Consider the following 21444-nt stretch of genomic DNA (forward strand, 5'->3'; position numbering starts at 1 on the left):
CCTTCACCAGCATGGCACTCAGAAAAAGGATTTGGCCCGGCTATAGTCCTCCTGCACCTGCTGGAGCAGGGTGTCGAAAGCCTCGTGGTCGAACTCGAACGGCTGCTCCGGCATGAGCATATCGATACCGGCTAGATTATCGTCCGCAGGCATAGGTATAACCATAATTATCTCTATTTCAGTATATATTCCGGGAGTCGAAGCGTCCGACGCTTCGTTAGCCGACATAAGGGACTTGGGGGATTTGGCGGATAGGCTGATCTTCCTGTGTTGACGCGACGAGGTACGGCATTTTCTTTCGGAGGGCTTGCGAGGGGAGTAGTGGTAGTCCAGGTGCTCGTCAGCGTACTTTCGCTTCAGATCTTCAGCTTGCTGACGGAATTGCATCTTCACTTCCTCGCATTCACTTTCCATTGTTCACTAAGGCTGAAGAATTGTCCCCAGCCAAATACTAGATAGAAGTGGTCTTATCTTTCTTAGAAAACGGTTTCAGGTCCTGCAAGTCCTACATTGTGCCGGGTGAACAATATTAAATAGGCTTGTAACAACACTACCGACCTTTAACATACAGGGGCATGTTCAACTGTATGAGTCTTTTCCTTCACTTCATACACTAACCCGGATATCCTCAGTAAGTAAAATGCATGAAGTTTCATTGGCCATGATCTTGCCTCTTGACAACCTGTGGTTCTGTAACTTGTAAGGTACACACAGAATATGAGTGAATGGGTTGTCGCAGGTCTTAGTGGCAGATAAAGGCACTTCTTTGTCTTACCAGCCTCCCACAGACCCAATCTGGGACATGCAACTTACCTTTGTCTCTGCCGAAAAAACAGTTGAAGACATTTGTTTTATTTTTCAGTCCTTCTTTCCTTTCTGCTTCTTCAACCTCTTTATTCTCCCCAAATCACCCCACACACCATCCCCATCGTCTTCATTGACTCAGCCAGCTTTCCTCTGAACTCGCCTGAAAGATATCAATCCTCACCCTCTTTTCTATCCAGGCCATCCTCTCTTACTCTCAAAATGGATGCTGGAATCCACCCCCTTCAGGCTGCATTCAATGCTTTCCTGATGACAATTCCCCCAAACCATCTCGAGGAACTATTGAAGTACATTCGAGACGCCCGCTCTCCTCAAAACAACCAGTTTGTACGCCGCAATGGAAATAATCGTACTCGTTCTGAGATGACTTCCGACAACCGTCGTGGTGCCGTGGTCCCAGCTGATCCAGAGCCACGTACTCAGCCAGCGCGAGGAAGACGGGCCCCCGAAGGAAGGCGAAGACCTCTCAACAGTTTCATTGCATTTAGAAGTAAGAGGATATAACACTACTCTTTGAAAAAAATCCATGAGCTAATAGAATAAGGCTATTACTCCACCATGTTTCCGGATTTGACTCAGAAGACAAAGTCGGGCATCCTTCGATTCCTGTGGCAAAATGACCAGTTCAAAGCCAAATGGGCAATCCTTGCAAGAGCATACTCTATCGTTCGTGATGATCATGAAGACGAGGTCACTTTGGAAACCTTCCTGGGCCTGAATGCTGGTTTTATTGGCATCATTCCTCCCGGTCGCTACCTTGACGCCATGGGCTGGCAACTTTCAGTTGATGACCAACAGCAATACACCATGGCTCGTGTCGGGAATCCAAATATCAACGAAGTCGACGTAGCAACTAACTATTCTGTTGATGACATTGTCAATAATTGTTATGAAAATGACTATGTCACTGCTGGAAATCGCAGAAATAGGGATGGTCGTGGCCATGCTCCTGTCATGGCATTTGCTGCTCAGCCAAACTTGATCTTCCATCAGAATGATAACATTCAAATCAGTGCCAATGATACCGTTGTTGTCGATGTCGTCCAGTCGAACTTTGGTACGGGATTGATTCCCAATGAGCGTGATGAAGAAATAGCCACTGATGATGGTGATTTGACTGTGACTTCTGACGAGCCTATTGGGTTTTCCATGGAAGATGCTGTCGATCCCGAAAGCATTAACATTCACGGGGCTGGACAAGAGCCGATGGCTCAACCGAATTTCAATCTTGATCTCGACGACTTCAATCTTCCAGACATTTATGAAGATAATTTGTTTCTTTTCGAGCCAACCCTTCGAGGACAGGTGTGTCCGTTCGATCCTGCTTTCAAGGCTTTACAATTCGACAACTTGGCCGACATCTAAGCAACGATTGCGGTTATCTCAACTCATATCACGAAAGATCCTCCTCCCCTGCCTTAACTCCCCAAATAAATTCAAATCTTTTCATTGCACAATATGGCGGTTGTTTCTTTTGATACCACTTACTCCCCACGGCCTCATGAGTATACAGCACGATTACAGTTGTCCAGCATGACAAAGACCTTCATCATGACACGGTCTACGGGAGCATGCCAGCGATGCATAGCGATCAGATTTCTTTTTTTTTATTCTCTCTTCTGCGTTTCTCGGTACAAATGGTTTCTCGCTCCAATTCCTTCAAGTTCTGTGTCTTATTCTTGTTCCCTATTCGCTCGGTGTGCGCATTCGACCCTATCTATCTACAATGCAGCACGTCTTTCTCTGGACCAGCGTGGGATTGTCATCCGACTGACTTGTGTCCCTCAAGACGACGTTCTGACCTCGAGTGTTCATCTGGCAATAGTAATAAGCCCGTAAACATTAGTGTTAAATCAACACTTCTTGCTGTACTCTTACCTTTTTAGGCTTATTTTCTGACTTTTATCTGAGTTTAATTATTTTGTTGTATTTTCTTTATTTTTCGCCTGTTTCCTTATTTTTATTTTCGCTTTTGACGAAATAAGTGTTATTTCGTTTCTAAAATATTTTTCTATTCTTTGATACTGTCGAGCAAAGATATCGTTACAGTACTGTTTCTTCTATACAGGCTGTTTGAAACGATATTATTTAAGTTCGGAACTCAGTACAAATGACAAAACGATCTATCTAGAAGGACAGTCTTGCCAAGCGAAAACTAAAAAACTCGATCTAGAGTTTTTTTCTTTTACTGTTCTGTTCTATTGTCGAGGTCTTTCGGAAATCAAAACTTCTGGTTTTTCTTTGTCTGGGGAAGCAATTTTTTTCACAGGAATTTGTCTCTATCTGGAGAAGAGTTTAACTAGGAAGTTTAAAAGGAAGAATTTATTTCGGGGTACTATTTACTGTATTACTGTTTTCTGTTTTCTGTCTTCTACTTTCTGTCTTCTACATGTGGACGCCCAGAATAGGATTTTTCCAAAGAAGCCACTTTACATACAATAAAAGCGAAGGATGAAGCTCGTAAGGACAGACACAGGCCAGCGAACCTAAAATGTTGATCTAAAAAATTAATACTAAAAAAGGAGGACATATATCTATCTAACTCACATGCCAAACCAATTCAAAAGAGAAAAAAAAAAAACCTTTTTGCATAAACGATTCTCTTTCTTGGCTTCTGAACACTCCGAGGGACCTGACAGATAGACTCGACTGGCTGACGAACTCACGATACAATGCTGGAACCTGGATGTGGCTGACGATGGCTAAGGCCGCGCGCTGAACGGCGTAAGTAAATTTCCTTTGTATTTTACTTTTACCCTCTTCCCTGTCTTTCGTGTGTGTTGATGACCTTCGTCTCGTCCTGTCCTTATCGATTGGATGCTGGGTACTAGTGGGATGCGATACATGGCTCCTATTAAATCTACCGTTATCCTGTATTTGCTTGTTATTCTATCTGTATTTCCGTTCTCGAACAGGCAAATCGAAAAAAATGAACGAACGGAAAAAGAAGCTCGCGTCTAGATTACAGGATCAAGATAAAAAAGGTAAGTTCTTTTTATCTCTTTTTACGTCTCTTTCTCTCTTTCGTGAGCGAATCAGCGAGCGAGTCAGAATCTCTCACGAGTAATTTAACTGACTTTCTCCTTTCTAGATTCTAGAAACGCATATCTCCTCGATCACAAAGCTAGACAGGGTCCTGCTATCCACGCCATCCTATCATATCATATCCAATACCGCATATCCCAGACAACCAGCGACACAAACATCCAGACCAAGCAGAAGATAAACCAATAAACACAGACCCGTCAAGCCAGACAGAACGGACCTTGCAGAAAGACCCTGTCTGTAAGACCAGTATCCGACACGCTAAACCAAAACCAACCTAACAGACCCAAGACTGAGACTCCAAGAACTGCGAACACAACCATACCAAGAACTAAGCTAAGAACAGCCCCCGGCCGAGGAACGTACCAATCAGTCATGGATGGAACCGGCTAACCAGCATGTCTTTCTTCAGCCCCTAGGCCCAAAATAACCTGATCCCCTGATTCTCCCTCTTGTTTAGACTAGTCTAGTCTATCCAGTGTTAGTCCTAGCGTCGAATCGAGGCTGGACCGAGTGTCGAAAGTCAAGGATGCGGGGTCCGGAATTCGAAATCCAGAATTGCGAGTCTCGACTCCGATGCGCATACAACTCGCTATACTACGTTTATCCATCATCCCTGTCTATCTAGTGTCGTACCTGCCTACCTGCCAATCGACTCAGCCTATAAATCTGAATCTCACAGAACAAAGGAACGTACACGAACCAAGTCTCTCGAAGGACCTAGACCGCATCTATCCACCTATCACAAAAACAACAACAACAACAACAACAACAACTACTACTACTACTACTACTACTACTACTACTACTACTACTACTACTACTACTAGGTACTACACATCCATCAAACCCCAAAACAAACCAACCGCAGCCCAGACCAGATAAGTCCACCCCAGAAAATCCCCCAGACCATCCTCAAACCAAACAAGCTACACCCAGTTAGTTAACCCACGGTCACAGTATCTAACTAACCCGGAGACATAGGACACAGAACATAGGTAGAACAAAGAACCACGCAGCCCACCCTGCTTGCGGAAACCAAATCTCCACACTCCACACTCCACACTGTTTTGACCCACGGGACGGAAAACCAAAAGGACGACGACGTCACCACAATCCATCCAAACAAAGAAACAAGATCAACGGTCAACCCTCCGCCAAGATACGGACGGTGACACGGACGGGAACCTGCGGACTTTCTTTCCTTTCTTTCTTTCAATGCGCTTGCAGATATCACTTGTCTAGGTATGCAAGGTACATAGTTCAAGTTATCAAATTGATTTGTTAGATATTCATACTTACATACTTAGAGATGATTCTAGATTCTGGATTCTATCCTACCTATCTACATGTTCCACCATCCATCCCACTTACCTAGTTATTCTACTCTTCAAGTTTCGTTCTACGTACAATTTACAATCTGCCCAGAGACAGGCAATGTAGGACAAGATCCTTTCCTTCAAGACCAACGCACACTTGACGCCGCATTTCTTTCCATTGAAGATCTTATAAAGCCCAGACAGATAGAGAGGTACATACACCGGGTTGAGCTAGATACATAAGTAGAATACTCTCAGCGATGCGAATTAGCCTCCCACCCAAATTCGAGGTCCCGGTCGAAATGCAGGTCGGGATGAGGATCAGGATCAGGGTCAGGATCTATGGATAGATTGGGTTTGGGTCCGGGGGTAGAGTCATTGTCTCTTTCTCTCTCTACATATACATCTTTGCATCATTGGATATCATCTCCACCGTAGTACAAACAGCGTCAGTAGTGCTGACATGTGGCTGTGGCTTAGCTTACACTAAAGTCAACAGACGGGTCTAGTCCTTCTCTTGGCTTCAGTTACTAGACCTATGGACGGACATGGTTCATGCATGTGGGGGGTATGTCGAGGAAGATAGTTCCGATGGTTTTCTCCTGTCTTTCTTTATTTCTCTCTTTCTCTGTATGTCTAGCTGGTCATGGCTCTAAACTAGATCGGAGAACTAGTCCATTCTATATATCCAATGGGGAGTTTCATTCAGCTAGTTAGTTATAGGCGATGGGTACAAGAAGGGAGGAAATGAAATGGAAAGAAAAAAGAAAAGAAATAAAAGGCTAGCTAGATGGATGGATGAGAGGGAGAACTAGGAATATGAAATAGAACAAGACCCTCAAGATAATTGATCGCCTGAGAAAAAGGAAAAGAAAATGAAATGAGAGAGACGGACTGGAAGGCAAGAACAAGAAACACCAAAGGGGGAGGGTATGTGTGAGTGTGCCGGATTATTTCCTCCTGATATCCATCAAATCCATGGACACCAGACCCCCTGACCGAACGGTTCGCCCTTACTCTTCCTGGTACGAAATCTTACGCATCTCACCCAGACGCTGCCGGGCCCGTGCGAGACCATTCTCCAGTTGGAGGATTTCGACCTATCGGTGGCGTTAGACTAACGGTTCCATTCAAAAAAGAAACAAAGAAATGCTCTTCTTCCGGGGACCAATAGGCGACAACATTGAACCCCGGAAAAGCAAAATATTGAAGGGAAAACCTTACCTGCTGCTCCATCTCCTGGACCTTGAACTCGTGCGAGCTTAGCTTGGAATAGTCGACCGCTTCCGTCTCATCCTGGTTCTTCTCCCGAATGATATCCTGCACCTGTCGTACGAGAGCCCGGCACGCCGCCCCCACGGCCTTACTGGCCGTCTCCAGGCGGTCCTGCGTCTTGCTCATGAACGTTGCCTTGACGCGACTGGCCGCCACCAGCTGCGCCGTGCTGGCCGCCACGTCGTTACTGGCCACGATCAACTGCTCCGGCGAGTTGCGCCCGGAGATCACCCCGTCCGCCGTCTCGATCAACGTGTTGGTCGATGTTGCCACGGCCTTTGCAGCCGAGACCAAGCCCTCCGTCCAGCGGTTGTTCTTCTTGTAGAACGCCGTGCGCGACGAGCTACCCCGCCCCTCGCGTACGATCTCCTGCTGCGAGTCGGTGGCGGCCTTGATCAGCTCCGCGATGGCGTTGGTCACCGCGATCGCCGCCTCCAGGATCCAATCGTGGATGCGCAGCTCGTACGTCGAGTATCCGTCACGCGGCTTGTTCTTCAGTTTGGCCAATCGCTGCGCCGCCGCGTCGATGGCATCGGCCGCCTTGAGCAGTTCCTTGTCCACCAGGTCGCCCAGGTCGCCGTTCGTCGTTAGCTTGCTGCTCTTGGGCGCGAACGCCTCCACCTGCTTCGACAGACTCTGCAGGTCCCGCTGCACCTCCAGGTTGTTGTTGATGACCACGTCCGTCTTCTGTAGCGCCTCCAGGCCCTCCAACCGGAACGACTGGAGCCCCCGGAAGAAGCGCACCGTCGCCTGGGCGGACTTGCGCGCACCGTTGGTCAGTAGGTCGGCACTCTTGTCGTCGTTGGCGAACCGAGTCAATCCCTTGGTGTTGCTGAGCACGTCGGCCACCGCCCCCGAGAACACGGAGACGGTCCGAATGATCTCGGCGTGGGTGCTGTTGGGGCCGTCCGCGATGAAATTGTTGAAGGCCGTGGAGAACTCCGTCGCCGAGGCGGACGCCTTTTCGATCTGCGAGAGCACGTAGGGGGGCGAGGCGTTCTGGTTTCCGGCCTGGTTGGAGGAGTCCAGCTCGTAGAGCGCGTCGTCCACACGTTGCACACCGGTCTGGAGCACGGAGTCGATGATGTCGGTGATCTTCGATACTGTGCTGTGCAGAACGGCATCGATCTGGTCGTCCAGTTCGTTGTCGGCATCGCCTTGGTTCTAGTCCAGTTAGCTTTTGGAGAGAAAATAAAATTATTCTTCTATCACAACGTACCAGCTTCAACTCCTCAAGCTCCATCAGAGCCTGTTCCATTCCCGATTTGTAGACCTCAATCTCCTCGTCCTTCTCGCGAAGCGCCACGTCCTGGTCGCCCTGGCGTTCGGAGTTCTTGCTATTATACTCCTCGAGGGCGCGGTTCTTGTTCTAAAGTATTGTCAGCACCAGATATCTCATCATCCCAATCGAATGCTTACCCTCAGCGCTTCTTCCAAGTCCGCCATCTCCCGGTTATACTTCGACAACAAGGTAGAGATCTCCGTGCCCTTGGCGCGTTCGGCGTTTTCGGCCCGCTCGAGCGCAAAGCGAAGCTCGCGCTTGACCTTCTCCACCTCCTCCTTGTTGTTGCCGGTCAGACGATCCCGGTCATGCAGGGCACGGTCTCGTTCGCGGATCATGTCCGCAAGCTCGAGGTTCTTGGTCTTGAGCTCGCGCTCCAGCTTCTCGCGCCGCTCGATCGCCTCGTGCGCCGACGCGGCCTTGATCTTCAGGCTCTTAGTCGTCTGCAGGAGGTCCAGGTGCTCCTGGCGCAGCTGCGAATAAAGCTTGGCCAGGGCTTCGTACTTGGACCGCCAGGTGTTGACTTGCTCCTGCAACGACCGGATCTGGTCGTCTCGGGAGGCGTTCTGCATGTTCAGGTTCGAGGTCAACTGGTTCATCTGCTCCTCCAGGTCCTTCACGCGGCGATCGTATTGCTGCAGCATCAGCTGGTCGCGTTCGAATTGCGCCCTTGCGTTCAGGTTCTCCTGCTCAAGCTCCGCCAGCCGACCCTGGGTCTGAGTGCTGAACTGGTCGCGCAACAGCTGCTCCTGCGCAATCCGGGCCTGCTCGGCCTGGAGACGTTGCTGCTCATCAAAGTCATTCTGAGCTTGCTGCTGCGCCAGGATCTGCTGGCGTTGTTGTTCCTCCCACTGCTGCTGCAGGCGTCGCTGCTCCGCTTCGAACTCCTCCTGCTGGCGCTTGGCCTCGGTGGTCCAGAAGTCGCTGATCGGCTCGGGTTCGGCGGCGACCTTCGGTGGCGGAGTGGGTTCGGCCTCGATCTCCCTGGTAGGTCGCTTGGGTAGAGCCGGCCGTTCTTCGTCGTCGCCAAGCAAGTTGGGAGGGTCCTGGGGCAACTTGGGGATCGTGATCAGGCTGGTCAAGTAGCGCAAGTTCGAGCATTCGTAGTAAAACCGAACCAGGCGGTGATGCTGGGCATCGTAGCGGCCTCGGAGAGGCTCCAGGGCCTCGGCATCGCCAGTCGCTACACAGATCCAACCGTTAGCATCCGAGACCCATCCTCACAGCAATCGTGGTGCGTACTTGTATGCATGGCGCGCAGCATGCTCGTAATGAACTTGTAGATACCATAGCTCTCTTGCACCAGCGGCACCAGCGACGAGATCCGGCACTCGTTGTTCGTTCCCGACTGGAAATGCGAGAAGATCAACTTCTGGAACGCATCGATCTGATCCTGCAGAGTCATGAGGTCGGTAATCGTCTCGTAACTAACCCCCTATTAGCCAAACCAGTTATCCAGCAGAGGCTGGAATAGCACACGTACCCCTCATTCGGATCGTTGATCGTCTTCAAACTAATATACTCCTCGTACTCGAACAGACCTATAACTCCTCAGCAAGTATCCGGCACGTCAAGCACATGGATTTCATACCATTGAACTCGGGATGGTTGCGATGGAACGCCAGCTTGGACTCGAGGAAAAAGACGTATTCGCGAATCAAAGGACCATATCCTATTACCCCAGTCAGCAGTCAACCCCATTATAACCAACACCACAGCCACCGGCTTGTTCCCCTGAACTCCCGCTCGACATACCGCGAATACCATCTCCTCCGACACCGCGCATCAAGCTGTCCACCCAATTGACATGCTGCTGGGCCTCACGAACCACCGCCGGATGTCCCTCCTGCAAAACCTTATGTATTGTGATGAGCGCTTTATAGGTCTGGACTTCGTCGGCGAGGACAGGCTGGCTAGACGATTTTAAACATGGGTCAGCTACCACCAAATCATGCCATTCCAGCAGCCACCTACACTTTCATGCCCGCCCAGAACGCGGCGGAGGACTTGTGGTCCCATGTATACACGATACAGCTCCGAACATGTTTACCTGCGGACGAAACGGAATCAGCGGGCCGTCAATCCAACGGAGACTCGAATCGCGTCGACCAAAACGGAGAGGGAGGGGGGATGGTAGAGCGAGTATTCGGGAAGGGAAGCGCAATGCGTACGTTTGGGAGCGGTTTCCTCTAGAATTGCAAATCAGGGTCAGTTCATAAATCGCGCGAAATTTAACGTCGTCCAACGGGCCATGTGTTTTGACGGGGACACAACTTACCGATACTGGTGGCTTTGCGAATGTTAATCGCCAAATCGGCCTCCGTTCTATCCCCCCGCAAGTCAGTAGTCTATTCCGATGTGTTTGTTTCCCCGGGCGATTCCTCCTCCAGCTGTAGATGCAAACGTACCGACTCATCTTGGCGGCTGCAGGCGAACTCGCTGCCGACGAGGATCAGGGGAGTGTGCGGCGGGAGCCGGTGGACCCGAATATGGACGGCGCAATTCAAGAGAGTCCGAGGAAGAGGACACGGACGGACCGATGAAAGGGAAAGGAGTGGATAGGGAGGAGACACGACAAACGAGAGTAAAGAGAGGCGTGATGGGGAGGGGGGAAAGAGGGAGGAGGAGGGCATGACGTTTGGCGGGAAAGCTGACGCCTGCAGGGCCCATCCAAAGGTCTTGGCACCGCCTCCTGATCGAACGCCCTTTGGGTTCTTTGGGTCGTCATCTCGTTAGGCAGCTGGCTTCGAGCCCACAAATGATCTTGCGTCGTTGCTGGGCTTGCGTCGTCAATCTGCAAAAGCTCCAGTCGCCGATCATGCGAGTATCTGGCACAAATCCCGCACAATTCTCCGGAAAACACGGTGCTCCCTCCAGCGGATTATATAGTTACCGGATCTACATTCTGGGTAGTAACTACAGCATCAATCTACAAGAACCTCAAAAATGGGTAAAATGTCTGAATCTGATTTATCCCATTAGAGCCAATATCGCAATTCTCAAACGCCCGCTCCAAATAAATCTGTCTGTTCTGTCAGGATATCACGGCCAGTTCGCAAAAAGAAAATATTCAAGACGACTAGAACACCGACTTGCCCCTTTCTATATACTCCATAAAGCCTTCAACCCCCACGTCTTTCATCGTCTCCGTCACGGAAGAATCCCATCGGTGGCCGAGAGGATCTCCATGCCATGTTTCCCATGACCTAGCGAGTTATAATCTTCTGTTTCCCGCTCATGTCTCTCGACACTCGGAGCATCGGTCTGCGGCTTCTCCGACGAGGGCGAATGCTCCTTCTTCGGCTCGGGCAGGTCTATTTCGGGAGTCACGTCGACGGCTGGACTATTAGGTGTCGAATCGTAGGGAGCCTCGACAACCAGCAGCTCATCCGGAGCGTTGTCGCCGTCTTCGGGGTTGAACACCGGCTTGCGTCGGGGGGGTAAAGGTGGCTTGGGGACGGGCCTTTTGTGCCCGTTTTCGGTCGACCCGTGCGAGCTGTCGAGATGTACAGGTTTGCGCTTCGGCGCTGCAGAGGTATTCCTCTTGAAGGCAAACCTCGCGGGGGGTGGCAGCGGAGTTCCTGGAGGAGGGAGAGGATGGCCGCGCCCGATCGGTTCCTCCGGGGTGCCCGCAGGACGAGGCGCCTCGGGTTGGTTATTCTGTTCGTTCTTGCCAAACATGTTCCAGCCCCATTTCTTGGCCACAGAAGTTGCCGTTCCGATCGATATCGATCCCGGACCCTTGTTGTCCGAGGATGCAGACGTAATTGATTTGGTCAGGGTCTCGAAGGTGGTGCGTCGTCGCGCTTTACTACTATTATTCAAGGATGCAGTGGAGCTGCCGCCGGAACCCTTGAGGTTCAGGGATGAATCGCTCGCTTTGTGCTGAATGGAGGAAGACCGCCGGGGCGAGTCATTGCTGAGTTCCCCCACGCTCTCGATGGATTCGACGATCGACGGATCCCGGCTCTGTGCAGCAGCGCCGTCCGGCCCAAGTTGGCTGTCCGCAGGCGGCGAACCGCCGGGCGTCCTGGTCGGCGAGGACGGTGGAGACCGGCTGGAAATTTCGATCATGGTACTGGTGGCGCTACTTTTCTCGTCGTTCTTACCGTCGTACGAAGCTTTGTCGATGTTCACGTTGTCCGCCGTGAGTACCGGGTCGGCAGCATGGGAGAAGGTCTGGGATCGAATCACACGGGGAGGGGAACCGCCAGGTTTCTCGAAGGCGGAAGACAAAGCGCTGGTAGTATGGTGACCCATGTTTTCCTTTATGGACCCTTTGGAGCCCTTGCGAGATTTCAAAGACTCGGAAGACACGGGCTCGGCAAGTGCAGGTGCACTCATTGTACGCTCGTCCTTTGATTTCAGCACGTCGATCGAATCCTCCTTGGGGCCGGTTGTTTCTTGAGGCTGTTCGCCAGATTCATCCGGGATATCTGTCTTGGTCTCGGGCTTGGGGATGTCCCGCTGCCAAATTCCGCCACGGAAACGCTGCGACAAGGTATCCAAGAACGGCACGTCGTCCCAGAAAGGTTGAACGATACTCTCTGCGACCACCTCCCGGATCCGGCTCTCGATCGTACGCAAAATGATGCCGTACGTGATCTGCTTCGAGCTGACGATGGGCTCAATGTCCATCACCATGTTCGGCATGGACTCGAACGAAATCCAGGCACGGTTGCTGGGCGGGGGCTTGAAGCGAATCAACAGGTGGCCCTCAAGCTTTTTCAGCACGACAGCCAGAACGATGTCGACCTCCCTGGCCTTGAACCGTTGGCCCAGGTCGATGCGCACGGTGGCGGAGATTTCCACGCGGAAATTGCCCGTATACTGGACGTCGGTTTCCACGCAGCAATTGCCGTCGACCGTCAAGTCCTTCAGCCTCGGGTTGATGATGAAAGGGGCTCCTTCGCCCATGTCGATCCGTTGCAGGGCGATCCGGCTGATGAAATTCGGTTTGTTGACTCGGGAGATCTTTTTCGTGATCTTCTTTCGAACAAACTCCTCCATTTCAGGTGTCTTGTACATTGCCAGAAACAATCGACCCAACACGGCGTTGATCCACCGAGTCTGCAGCTGTTCCTCGGAGGAATGCAACCGCTGAACCAGGGCAACGATGTGCTTCGTTTCGAAGGATTGATACTTGGGCGGACCGTCCGACGAGTTCCCCATGCGGGCCTGATTCTGAAGCATGGCGAAATAGAAATCCTCCTTCTCCGACAGGTTCTCGGAGAAGAGGTAGAACGGAGGGGTCGGTCCGCCGAGGTCTGCCAGCGATTCCAGCCGTCGCGTGAGTGAGATGGCATTCCTCTTCAGCCACAACTCCCCCTCCTGGATCTCCCCCTCTCCGCCGTAGATACTCACGTCGTGATGGGCGAGGGAGATGACATAGCGCACCTCCACCTGGTGTTCATCGTCATACAGCATCAAGTGGCCGTGCCTGTAAGTATGGCGGCGCTTATCAGCCAAACCCAGGATTGTGGCAAGAACAGAAGGGAGAGGAAGCATACCGCAAGACAATAAAGAAGACATTCCGCGCCCGTTTCCCGTTTCTCCCGTTCGCTTTAGATGGCTCGATGGTGGGGGTTTGCTTGCGGTCGAATAGACTCCGGTACATAGTTTGGTAGACGCTGGGGCTCTCCGCGGCGATCACCTCGCCCGCCGGCGTGGTTCGCTCGGGAGGCTTTCCATTGACTCCACCAGGCACATATTCACGACAGACGGCGAAGTATCCGGCCGCGACGTCGGGCTCGTGGGTGCGATGGAATTTGTCGGCCAATTCATCGGTGCCGGACTTGAGACTGAACTGGTCGTCGGTGGGACGCCGAAGGGGGTCGAGTGGCAGATCGCATGGCTTGTCGGCCGGCGGTGAGGGGGATCGGAGGGTCAAGTACGCATGGAGGAAGAGGAGGAGCAGGACGAGCGGGATGAAGGTGAGTCCCCCAAGGATGTAGACGAACAAAAACTTGGCGAGCAAACCCATTGGGAAGTGGTCGGATCAAAGGTGCAGCAACGAAAGGCCCATCCTGGAGGGAAGGAGGGTGAGACAAAGCAGGAGGTTGGTTGGTTGGTTTGGTTGGTAGGTAGATGTACGGTGTACTCCGCAGTAGGGAAGGCAGATAGATAATGAGCAAGTGGGAAGTTCCAGCTCGAGTACAGCACCAGATGAGACCAGCTCTTCAGAGAGACGGAGAGAGATAGAGAGAGAGAAGGAGAAGGAGAAGGGAGGTAAGGATGACGGGGTCTTGTGCAGCAGCAGCAACAGCAGGTCTGGTCAAGTACCTGGAAGTACCCCGTTCGTACCTCCGATGAGACCGCCCAATGATTTCATGTCGCTGCCGAACCATCCGTCATTTCCGGACCGGAGGAACATCGTCCCGCCGGTTTCTGACCCTGACCGCCCTGTACCATCACGTATCATAGTTTACCATACCGTCCTTCAAGGTGGACAGCAGCCTCGGCCGTACCGCGGAGGTACCCACCAGGTACTCTGTTTGAAACCCGTTGGCAATTCATGATTCATCCCTTTTCTATAGGTAGTTCCTCTATAGCACACACTGTGTAGGTAGCTCTCCTTTCTAGACTATGTACACCCAGACTGAGCTGTTTATCGCGAAATCGCAATTGCACCTCGGACTTCTATACCCTTGATGAGAGAGAGAAGAAAGAAAAGAAAAAGAAAAAAGAAATGGAAACAAGAATTCCCAGTCATCCATCCCGACACAAACCATAACTATCGGACATTGAACAGGGTCAACGTAATAAGGGAAAGTAAACACAGGCACAAACTGGCGCGAATACAATGGTACAAGTAGAAAATAGTGGTGGTACATTGGCATCGTTCGAAGCAAAAAGTGTCAATAGAGGAGAGATGTTTCTCACTCGGATGATAATATCCATGGATCCTGATGCGGTATCCGTCTTTGATGGTGGTTTCGCATATGGTCAGGCACTTCGTCGAGTCGAGTTTACTTCCGTCGGTTCATCGTCTTCTCGCACATCTGCATGAGACCGGCCTTCGCTTCGCTATCGGGGAATCCGCTGATGGCTGCAACGGCCTTATCGGCGTAGTCCTGGGCCAGGGCGCGCGTCTTGCCCACGCCGTCGCTCTGATACACGAGTTCACGGGCCTAAACAAGGAGCGCACTAGATTAGCCTCCCGTAATTTCATGCATCGACCATGCTATTCAAGACAGTCAGGGTCAAAACTTACCCGTTGCACATCGCCCTCCCGGCTGAACTTGCGGCCAACCATCGAGCCCAACTCGGGGTTCTCCTTCCAGGCGAACAGAAGCGGCGCGGTTGCAAGTCCCAGCTCTAGATCCGCTCCGGCAGGTTTGCCCAGCTCGGCGTCGCTGATCGAGTAATCCAACATGTCATCCACAAGCTGGAAGGCCAGACCCAGGTTCCGTCCGTACGAGTACGCGGACTCGACCACCTCGGGCGATCCGTCACCCAGCAGAGCGGCCGCACGGCACGACTTGCTGATCAAGCTGGCCGTCTTCAAGTATGTCTTTTGCAGGTAGTACGAGATGGTTTCGTCGGTGAAAACCGGGTGTTTCTCGTCGGCGGCCGTGTTCTTCAGTTGCATGAACTCTCCCTCGACAAGGTTGGCGATCACGGTGGCCAGCAACTCCGTCACCTCCGGGTCTCTCAGGCGCGCCAGAGCGACGGAAGCCCGGCCCAATAGGAAATCTCCGGCCAGCACCGCCATTTTGTTTCCGAACTGCAGGTTCGCGGAACTGGAGGACCGACGAGTGACCGCATTGTCAATGACGTCGTCGTGAAGAAGCGATGCGGTATGGATCAATTCGGTGATTTCGGCCAGCCGTCGTTGGGTAGGCAGGATGTTCTCGTCGCCGGTAAAGTTGTATTGACCTTCAGTAGACGATACAAGCGGGTTAAGATCAGGGTTCGTATCGGCGAGCACGGTGGAGGAGCTAATGGACTCGTTCACGGTGTTAGAAGTCGCCGAAGTCGCACGGCCATTTCGAGGCGTCAACGCCGTCGCCTGGGACATCAGCAACACCAGCATGGGGCGCATATGTTTTCCCTCGCTCTTGGTGTAGTATTTGGCCACCCTATCTAGTGTAGGATGGCCAGACCCCACCAATTGGCGAATATTTTTGCTCAAAAACTTGAGTTCTTTTCCCACAATTCTCAACGGATCGACCGAGATCCCCGGCGGTGCCTTCGGTAGGCCCTTAAAGATCGTTTGTGCCGCGGAGACTGCGGCCCCAAACGGCGAGGCGGATTTCCGGCGTGTAGGATGATACTTGCGTGTCTGGAGGTTGATTTGGTTCGAGGAGAGATCATTGCGAAGGCATTGCCAGCAAACTAATGTCGAGGGCGGGATTCGTGCAGCAAGCACCAGCCCGGAGGCCGAAACGGCTCGAGCTTTCATATTCCAGCAATGGAACAATTAGGGGGTGGAATGGGTAGATTAGGAAGACATAAGAATGAGGAAGAATACAAGATACAAAAGTATGGTACAGAAAGGGAATGAAGAGAAGCAACGGTGAATGGAGGACGAAAGTTAACTCTGGCAGATCCGAGCGGGTGGACGGCGGAAGTGAGAAGCCGCAAATTATCGACGGCCAAAAGAATTTCGACCGGCGGAGTTGGACTCGGGCCGGAACGGGAAAGCTGGACTGTTTACTTTTCTCTACTTCACCTTCATCCTTCGATTTTCCTCTCTTTTTTATGTCGTCCTTCCCTTTTCTTTTACTTTCTCTCTCTCTTTACTGTTCTTCTCTCAGGATTGGAATGCTGCATTATACAATAAACGAAATTGATGGTGTCCTGGTCTAAGAATATCGACGGAATTCCAAGAAAGCCAGCGGAAGCATCTACAAAAGATTCGGTCCTTCAACATCCAAGGTGAAAAGAACCCAGTATTTGGTTTATATGGGGAACAAAGACATGCAAGACCATGCCGGCAAGCTCAATCCTGCCTTTCCCCCTCAAAGTACACACCCGAACAACAATAAAAAGAAATAGTAACTTGCAGATAACGCACACATACACAGATAAGTCTCCGTTGTCAACCCGTAACTTGAAGGGAGATGGCAGGATCCAGGTTGCTGAGTGATTATGATGATCTTCGTACCGATTAGATGGCATCGAAATCACCCCCAGCATCCTCGTCATCCATGTCTCCTTCCTGGATCTCCTTCGCCAACTCCCGCTCCCGTTCCCGGGCCTCCTGTGCGCTCTTCAACTCGAGACGGTGCTGGTTCATGGGGAATCTCATGGCCTGGGAAAGCAATAGGTCAGTAGGCGTTCGAAGTTGATAAGGGGATCGGTAATAGTAAGAGGGGCCAAGGAGATAGCCTTGGGACTCTTCCAGGACATACCTTGACACTTTCATCGTGGAGAGCCAAGCAGGCCCTGATACGCTCGTGGAATGCCTCACCGGGCTCCCGAGTGGCGTAGATATCACCAACTTCCTTGCTTTTCATGAACCCTCGTTCGTGGTCCAGACTGGCCTCGATGACTCCGTCTCGAATGGCTTTGGCGACAATGTACTCTGCCGACTCTTCACTGTCCAATCCCAATCGAAGACAGATGTCCCGCAGGGAAATGCGGGAGTACGACAGCGACATCATGCGGATACCGGTCTTGATCACATTCTGTCGCAGACGCAGGATGAGCGTGTAGGTGCCATCTTTCCGGAACGTCGCGCTGTGTGTGTTGACGATGTTCAGGAATCCATCCAGGTCACCCACGCTGACGGCCTGCACCAGTAGGAAGTAGGGGTGCATGGCGCGCTCGAGGGCGGCCTGGCGGAAAATTGCTCGGTCGGGAATGTCGCCCATGAGAAGCTCAACCACCACCAGCAACTTGTGAGAGGCTTGGTAGAAGCCACGCGCAACGTGACTCGACGGCGACTTCCGGGTAGCACCGATCAAGTGTCCGTGAGCATCGGTATACTGCAGCTGGATAGCACGGATGCGACCGAGATAGTACAGGTACCGGGCAATCTGATTGTTGGATGCAGCAGCGGGGAAGCGGTTGTGAGAGATGAGCAAGTCTGCCTGTGAAATGTGAGATGTAGACAGGTAGTTACGCAGCAGCAATGTCATCACAGTAGCCTGGGTGTCGACATCCTTGCGAAGCACAGCCGTCCTCAGAGCTCCGAGCAGCGGCTGGCGGATCGAGGTGACTGGGGCGGTAGGAGACGGGGGAAGAGGTACAATCTGCTCAAAGAAGAGAGAGTAGTAAAAGTACACGCGAGCTGCCAGTGAGTCGAGAGTCCGGCGGTTGATGGTCCGCAGACGCTCGATCAGGTTCGTGGAAAACTGGGCGCCCTTCTGAATCTCCTTCCGATCGTATAGGTAGATCTGGACGAGTATAGAGAGATAGGTATCGATCTCGGGCAAGATCTCTTTGGGAGTCGACTTGGTTTTCTCCGAATCGACGGCCATCTTGGAGTTGTCCGCCGATCCAAAAGCACCCGCTTGGTCAATCGCCTCGAGCAAGAAGGATGCTGTGGAGTTGGAGGAGGGATAAGTCTCGACTATGATTTCCGCCAGCACATCGGAAGTGATGTGCTTGCGCATGGACGATATCGATCGCAGAACACGGAGGGTAAATCGAGGATCGAAGTGGGCGACGGCACGCTCGAGGAGTGAGAAGTTGGTCTTGATGTCTGCAGTCAATCGAAACGAGATTGTTATTAGCGCATTTGATTTATTTGCACCCCGGGAGAGGAACAGTCAAGGGGATCATGGGGAAGAACCCACCTTGGATAGCCTTGGTCTTGGGGTCAACCTCCTCGGGCTTCTCATCGCCCTCGGCACCCTCCATCGCGACATCACCTTCCTGGTCCTGGCCTTTATCGCCGGATAGCCTCGAACCCTTGGTGGGGGGCACTACAACAGTCATCTTCTCGTCACCTTGCCGATCCTTACTGGCGTTGAATGAGGATGTAGGCCCACCTGCCGTATCCTCTCCCATCTCCACGTCTTCAGCGCCATTCACGCCATTCTCCGTCGGATCGGAGCCGTTGGTTTGCGGCTGTTCTCGCTGTTCGCCCATCCCGGAGTTGGAGGCGCTGTTGTTCGATGAAGCAGCTTTGGACGACTTGGCCTTGTTGGCAGCGGCGCGGGTAAGCGCGGGCTTGTCCTTGTTGGAGCTTGAGCTCTGCGAGGTAGAGCGACCCTTATCACCGTTAGCAGACGAAGAGGTATCTGACTTGCTGTTCGATCTCAAAGAACGCCTCTCGGCCGGCATATTTTCGATTAGATGTATTGCAGGGGGACTTTTTTTCTTTCTGTCTTTCTTGCTCCCCAACTGCGAGCTCAGCTAAGCAACGAGGACCGCGGGTACCGGAAACAGAAGAAGGGGGAGAGAATTGGAGACCAGAGCACTGGAAACAATCTCAAAGAAGCAAAGGAAGCAAAGTACAATGAGGGGAGAAACACGGGAGGGGGATGAGATGATGGAAAAGATGGGTTGTCTAGAAGGGTTGGGGGTGAAGAGTGATGAGGTGGTGATGTGATGTCAAGGTTGTTGGTTGGTTTGGGAATAAGACGCAAGAGAACCAGCGCAGTGAGGAGCTTAGTCAGGGAGCGGCGAGTTAGGAAGAGCTTACCTCAGGTGAACGGGTCAGCTGCAGACCGGATGGAAAGGACGGGGGGAGCCTCGTCGGTACGGATTGTCGGGGATTGAGAAGCAGAAGGGGAATGGGGACGCGAGTTGTACACCGTAGCGACTCTCTTGCTTGTGCAGAAGTATCCGTTCGGCCGTAGTCGCTGCGGTTGCCACTGCAGAGGGCGAGGGAGAGGGAGAAGAGTCGCCGACGCCGCGAGAAGGTCATGGATCATCCCGGCGGTGCCTGAGGCAGCAGGCAGCTGCCGGCCACCAGGTCTTGGCATTGTTTATCCGTTTGTTCGTCCCTCTCTCTCGTCCTGTTGTCATACTCGGACAGACTCCTCAAACTCGCATTCTTCCCTAGCCATGTCGCTTCTCGACAGTCATCTGGAGCAGATCGCGCTCTCCTCCCAAGCTATTGCAGACCTCCCGTTAGTCTTCCCATCTCATGCGGAGTTTTGCCCTCGTCCCGCTAATCCTCGAACAGATTCCCCCCACCTCGCATCTTCACCAACGCTCTGCTAGGATCCCATGATATTACAGCACTGATTCGCGACACGGAGGCTCATGAGCGAGCCCTCTTCCAGACCGATCCCTCCGTGAAATCCAATCCCGCGCAGCGACGATCCACGCGGCGTGGAACCACATTGCCGTCGGAAGTCGAGAGGGAGTCCATGGCCAGTCGCATCTACTCGGCCAGAAATAATAAAAGCCAATCGGCCGTTGCCAGGGTCCTCGGATCTGACATGATGGAGGAGATCAAGCGATCAACCGGTACCTCCAGCCGGGGAACCCGTAACGAGGTCAGCCTCGATGTACTACTTCGGGGAGCGGAGATCCTCTGCGGTGTTTAGTAAGTGACTTTTGATGCGAGTTCCAGCAGGCTTCAACCTTCCTAACCACCGCATGCAGTCCTGTTCCCGGCGCGCAAGAGAAGATTACCAGCCTCCGCTACCGTCATGAATTGATAACAGAGTCCATCCTTCAATTGGAAGAGCGTGTCGCCAAAAACTCGACTGAACTGGAACAAATGAGCCACTCGTACGGAAATGAGTATGATGACTACGATGCGCCCCCTGCTGCACAACCCGAGACGGCCGACATCACAGACGCCGACATCGAACGCGAGATGGAAGAGATCAGGGAACTAGAAAGAAGGAAAAGAGTCCTGGAGAATCGTGTTCACGGAATGGAGCGCGACTTGGGACAGCTGATGGGGTAGAGGCTAAACCTCGTCAGTCATGGGATCATGGCTGAGACTCTATCAGAAATCAGGGGCGGTCGGCTGATCAGCGCGATAATTCACGTTCTGGTTTCGGCGTTGAAAGAACCACCACGATGCAAGGCTTCTTTGGCCGGCGCTCGACAGCAGTGCACGTGAGCCCCTTGAGCGAAACCCACGCCACCGCAAGGGAGCACACGTCGAGTCTATTATGGATTGCAGACGATAACAAGCTTCGCTCGGCACAGGCGTACACCACTGCGTTCACGGGTCTGTATGCAAGAATCAGTTACACGGCTCTTATTCCCCTCGGTACCCCGGTGCTTGAGGTTCGAGGGAAACGTGGGTTTATTCCTAGCGGAGCCTTCATGGGATGAGTGTGATCTTGGACTTTGCATGATCTTACTTCGTGTTTCATTTGAGAGGCCAATGCCGTACAAGTGACTACTAGCTCAGTGAATCTTGATTTTATGTGGATAAACAATGTGGTGTTGGTAGATGCACACCGAATCCACCTTCAATTGAGAAGACAATGTCTTCAAAGAACAATAGAGATTCGTGAATTACGTTGACCTCAATCTCATTTGTTTGTGATATACTGCGTAGTCCCGATAGACATTATACTAGATGCCTGGATGCCTGATGCCAAGACTGCGGCTCCGCGGCCCATCGATTCCTGCTCGACTCCATCTGCACTCATCAACCTCGCCATCCTTCTCTCTCCCGTTGTCGGGGACAAGCTGTCTTCCATCCAGTCGTGCCTTCCGTCCTTTCATTTGGCCTCGTTCGAAACACGGAAAACCTCAATCGAGAAACTTCTTTCGACGGAACCGGACGCGACTCGCTAGTGCGCCTCCCCAGCCCCCCATCGCGGAAAGTTA

At 52.2% G+C, this 21444-nt stretch overlaps 7 protein-coding genes across 7 annotated transcripts; 2 read left to right on the forward strand and 5 right to left on the reverse strand.

Annotated features, from left to right (window-relative positions):
* Positions 1–18: 18 nt before the first annotated feature.
* Positions 19–414, reverse strand: KD926_003502 (mating-type HMG-box protein MAT1-2; the record flags this gene model as incomplete). The annotated part of the gene is made up of 1 exon (XM_053094859.1): positions 19–414. The coding sequence occupies one exon, from the start codon at positions 412–414 to the stop codon at positions 19–21; it is 396 nt and encodes a 131-aa protein (XP_052950415.1).
* A 612-nt stretch (positions 415–1026) lies between these two features.
* Positions 1027–2190, forward strand: KD926_003503 (mating-type protein MAT alpha 1; the record flags this gene model as incomplete). Its single annotated transcript, XM_053094860.1, has 2 exons — positions 1027–1315; positions 1370–2190. The coding sequence occupies 2 exons, from the start codon at positions 1027–1029 to the stop codon at positions 2188–2190; spliced, it is 1110 nt and encodes a 369-aa protein (XP_052950416.1).
* A 4012-nt stretch (positions 2191–6202) lies between these two features.
* KD926_003504 (putative cytoskeleton assembly control protein Sla2) lies at positions 6203–10162 on the reverse strand (the record flags this gene model as incomplete). Its single annotated transcript, XM_053094861.1, has 11 exons — positions 6203–6289; positions 6414–7628; positions 7684–7833; positions 7884–8929; positions 8989–9173; positions 9230–9287; positions 9338–9418; positions 9502–9659; positions 9721–9796; positions 10025–10071; positions 10155–10162. 11 exons carry the CDS (start codon positions 10160–10162, stop codon positions 6203–6205), a joined length of 3111 nt encoding a protein of 1036 aa, XP_052950417.1.
* A 734-nt stretch (positions 10163–10896) lies between these two features.
* KD926_003505 (SMP domain-containing protein) lies at positions 10897–13729 on the reverse strand (the record flags this gene model as incomplete). The annotated part of the gene is made up of 2 exons (XM_053094862.1): positions 10897–13186; positions 13257–13729. 2 exons carry the CDS (start codon positions 13727–13729, stop codon positions 10897–10899), a joined length of 2763 nt encoding a protein of 920 aa, XP_052950418.1.
* Positions 13730–14714: 985 nt separating this feature from the next.
* Positions 14715–16150, reverse strand: KD926_003506 (trans-hexaprenyltranstransferase; the record flags this gene model as incomplete). Its single annotated transcript, XM_053094863.1, has 2 exons — positions 14715–14876; positions 14960–16150. 2 exons carry the CDS (start codon positions 16148–16150, stop codon positions 14715–14717), a joined length of 1353 nt encoding a protein of 450 aa, XP_052950419.1.
* Positions 16151–16858: 708 nt separating this feature from the next.
* KD926_003507 (proteasome regulatory particle lid subunit RPN3) lies at positions 16859–18981 on the reverse strand (the record flags this gene model as incomplete). Its single annotated transcript, XM_053094864.1, has 3 exons — positions 16859–17002; positions 17103–18397; positions 18492–18981. 3 exons carry the CDS (start codon positions 18979–18981, stop codon positions 16859–16861), a joined length of 1929 nt encoding a protein of 642 aa, XP_052950420.1.
* Positions 18982–19707: 726 nt separating this feature from the next.
* Positions 19708–21411, forward strand: KD926_003508 (uncharacterized protein; the record flags this gene model as incomplete). The annotated part of the gene is made up of 5 exons (XM_053094865.1): positions 19708–19772; positions 19829–20194; positions 20254–20559; positions 20610–20905; positions 21191–21411. The coding sequence occupies 5 exons, from the start codon at positions 19708–19710 to the stop codon at positions 21409–21411; spliced, it is 1254 nt and encodes a 417-aa protein (XP_052950421.1).
* Positions 21412–21444: the final 33 nt, after the last annotated feature.

Source organism: Aspergillus affinis (genome assembly GCF_023601865.1).
Source record: "Aspergillus affinis strain CMG 70 chromosome Unknown NODE_186_length_48271_cov_85_280097, whole genome shotgun sequence".
Lineage (NCBI taxonomy): Eukaryota > Fungi > Ascomycota > Eurotiomycetes > Eurotiales > Aspergillaceae > Aspergillus > Aspergillus affinis.